Genomic DNA, 1,926 nt, shown 5'->3' on the forward strand with positions numbered 1-1,926 from the left:
TGACCTCTAAGTAGGCATCTGGCCGGGGAAGGACGCTGCAGCCACCACGGGACATGAGGGCTCCCCACCCTGCCTTATATAAGATTTGGGGTCCAGACGGACGCAGCAGGGAACTGGGGAGCTAGGGGTGGTCAGGGATGACTCAGGAACCACGGGCAGGGTTGAGGGGAGAGGCAGGAGGTCTGGGCGCTGTTCTGAGCAGTTTGGGGCTTCCGCTGTCCCGAGAGTTGCCCATTTTGGAAAATACTCGAGAAGGAGAACAGCTCATCGGCTACAGGGGCTTCCAGGGAAGATGTCAACATGCTTGAGACTCTGGCACCTGCAGTGACTGAGGGATTTGGATTCGTCCTGGGGCAGTGGGGCGGGGGGCTGGACTCTGATGGTCTGCTGGACGCCCTCCCTTCCCTGAGCCCCAAAACACCGTGCCTGCCTCGAATCCGGGGCAACAGAAAAGGGGTCTCTTCACCAACACCCCGCCCACCTCACCTCACCCCAGGGGCTTCTCCCCATAAGCTCCGCCCAGCCCGTGAACCACTAGGCTCCTCCCCCAAAGCCCCTCCCATACACTTCTACCTATGAGATCCCTCCGCCCCATAAGCCCCGCCCTTTCAACATTAGCTCTTCCCCTGAAGCCACGCCCATGCGCCTCCATCTATGAAATCCTCCCCTCAGAGCCCCGCCCCTTTAAAGCCACGCCCTTGCATCTCCACCCATCACTCTACTCAGAGCCTCGCCCCCTGAAGCCACGCCCCCTACGTCGCCCCTTGAGATCTTCCCCCTCAAAGCACCCACCCCTGTGTCTCCGCCTATTAGAGCCTCCCGTCAGCGCCCACCCCGGCTCCTCCACCAATCAGCTTGTCCCCAGAGCCCCGCCCCTGAATCTCCACCTATGAGATCGTCCCATCAGCGCCCAGCCCCTGCGCCGCCACCACAGAGACCCTCCCCGCAGGGGCCCGCCCGGAGATCATCAGCTCCTGTTTCTCCCCTGCAACCCCCGCCGCGGTCACCTCGCGTCATCTGCGGCTTCCCCGGGCCCCACTTGACATCGGGGTGGACCAGACACACGCGCTGGGTGCCCGCCGGCAGCAGAGGTTCCCTCTGCAGCAGCTCCTCCTCTGCGTCGTCGTCCGCGTCTTCCGGTTCCTCCTCGTCCTCTCCCGGGCAGCTTCGACCTCCGTCCGCCCGCAGGCCCCGCCCTCGGCCCCATGGCCCCTCCAGATTCCCGGGGCCCCCGCGGCCGAAAGCGGCGAGACCGCGCGCGGGGCAGGATGGCGCGGGTGCCTTCGGTGTCGGGCGGCCGCGGCACACGGGGGAGAGCCGGAGCCGCGGGCGTACGGCGGCCCGTAGGGCCCACATAGCGCGTCTAGCGGCTGCGCGATGGGGCGGGGATGCCCGAGGCCCGCTCCTCGTCACGTGCTCATGATTGGCGTTCGGCCGGGACGGGCTCCCCAGCGCCACGCCCCGGCACGGGTCGTGCTTCTCATTGGAGGTTCCGTATCAAGTGCTGCTGATTGGCGTGTGCCGCGGGCGGGAAGGCGGGGCTGAGCAGCTTTTTGATTGGCATGCGGCCGGGGCGGCCTCATTGGCACCACCCCCCGGCACGGGACGTGCTCTTCATTGGTCGTCCCGCGTCACGCGCTGGTGATTGGCGTGTGCCGCGGGCGGGGAAGGCGGGGCCGAGCAGCTTTTTGATTGGCATGCGGCCGGGGCGGCCTCATTGGCACCACCCCCCGGCACGGGACGTGCTCTTCATTGGTCGTCCCGCGTCACGCGCTGGTGATTGGCGTGTGCCGCGGGCGGGGAAGGCGGGGCCGAACAGCTTTTTGATTGGCATGCAGCCGGGGCGGCCTCATTGGCACCACCCCCCGGCACGGGGCGTGCTCCTCATTGGTCGTCTCGCGTCACGCGCTGGTGATTGGCGTGTGC

At 66.8% G+C, this 1,926-nt stretch overlaps 1 protein-coding gene across 2 annotated transcripts in view; it reads right to left on the reverse strand.

Moving 5' to 3' along the window:
• Positions 1-1,365, reverse strand: part of LOC118151243 (putative GTP-binding protein 6) — a 14,564-nt gene extending 13,199 nt beyond the window's left edge. For both annotated transcript variants that reach the window (XM_078362869.1, XM_078362868.1), the window contains exon 1: positions 1,008-1,365. In XM_078362869.1, coding sequence (XP_078218995.1) covers positions 1,008-1,356 — 349 coding nt within the window. In that variant the 5' untranslated portion in view covers positions 1,357-1,365. The remainder of the gene's footprint in view (positions 1-1,007) is intronic.
• Between the last annotated feature and the right edge of the window lie 561 nt (positions 1,366-1,926).

Source organism: Callithrix jacchus, chromosome X (genome assembly GCF_049354715.1).
Source record: "Callithrix jacchus isolate 240 chromosome X, calJac240_pri, whole genome shotgun sequence".
NCBI classification, from domain to species: domain Eukaryota; kingdom Metazoa; phylum Chordata; class Mammalia; order Primates; family Cebidae; genus Callithrix; species Callithrix jacchus.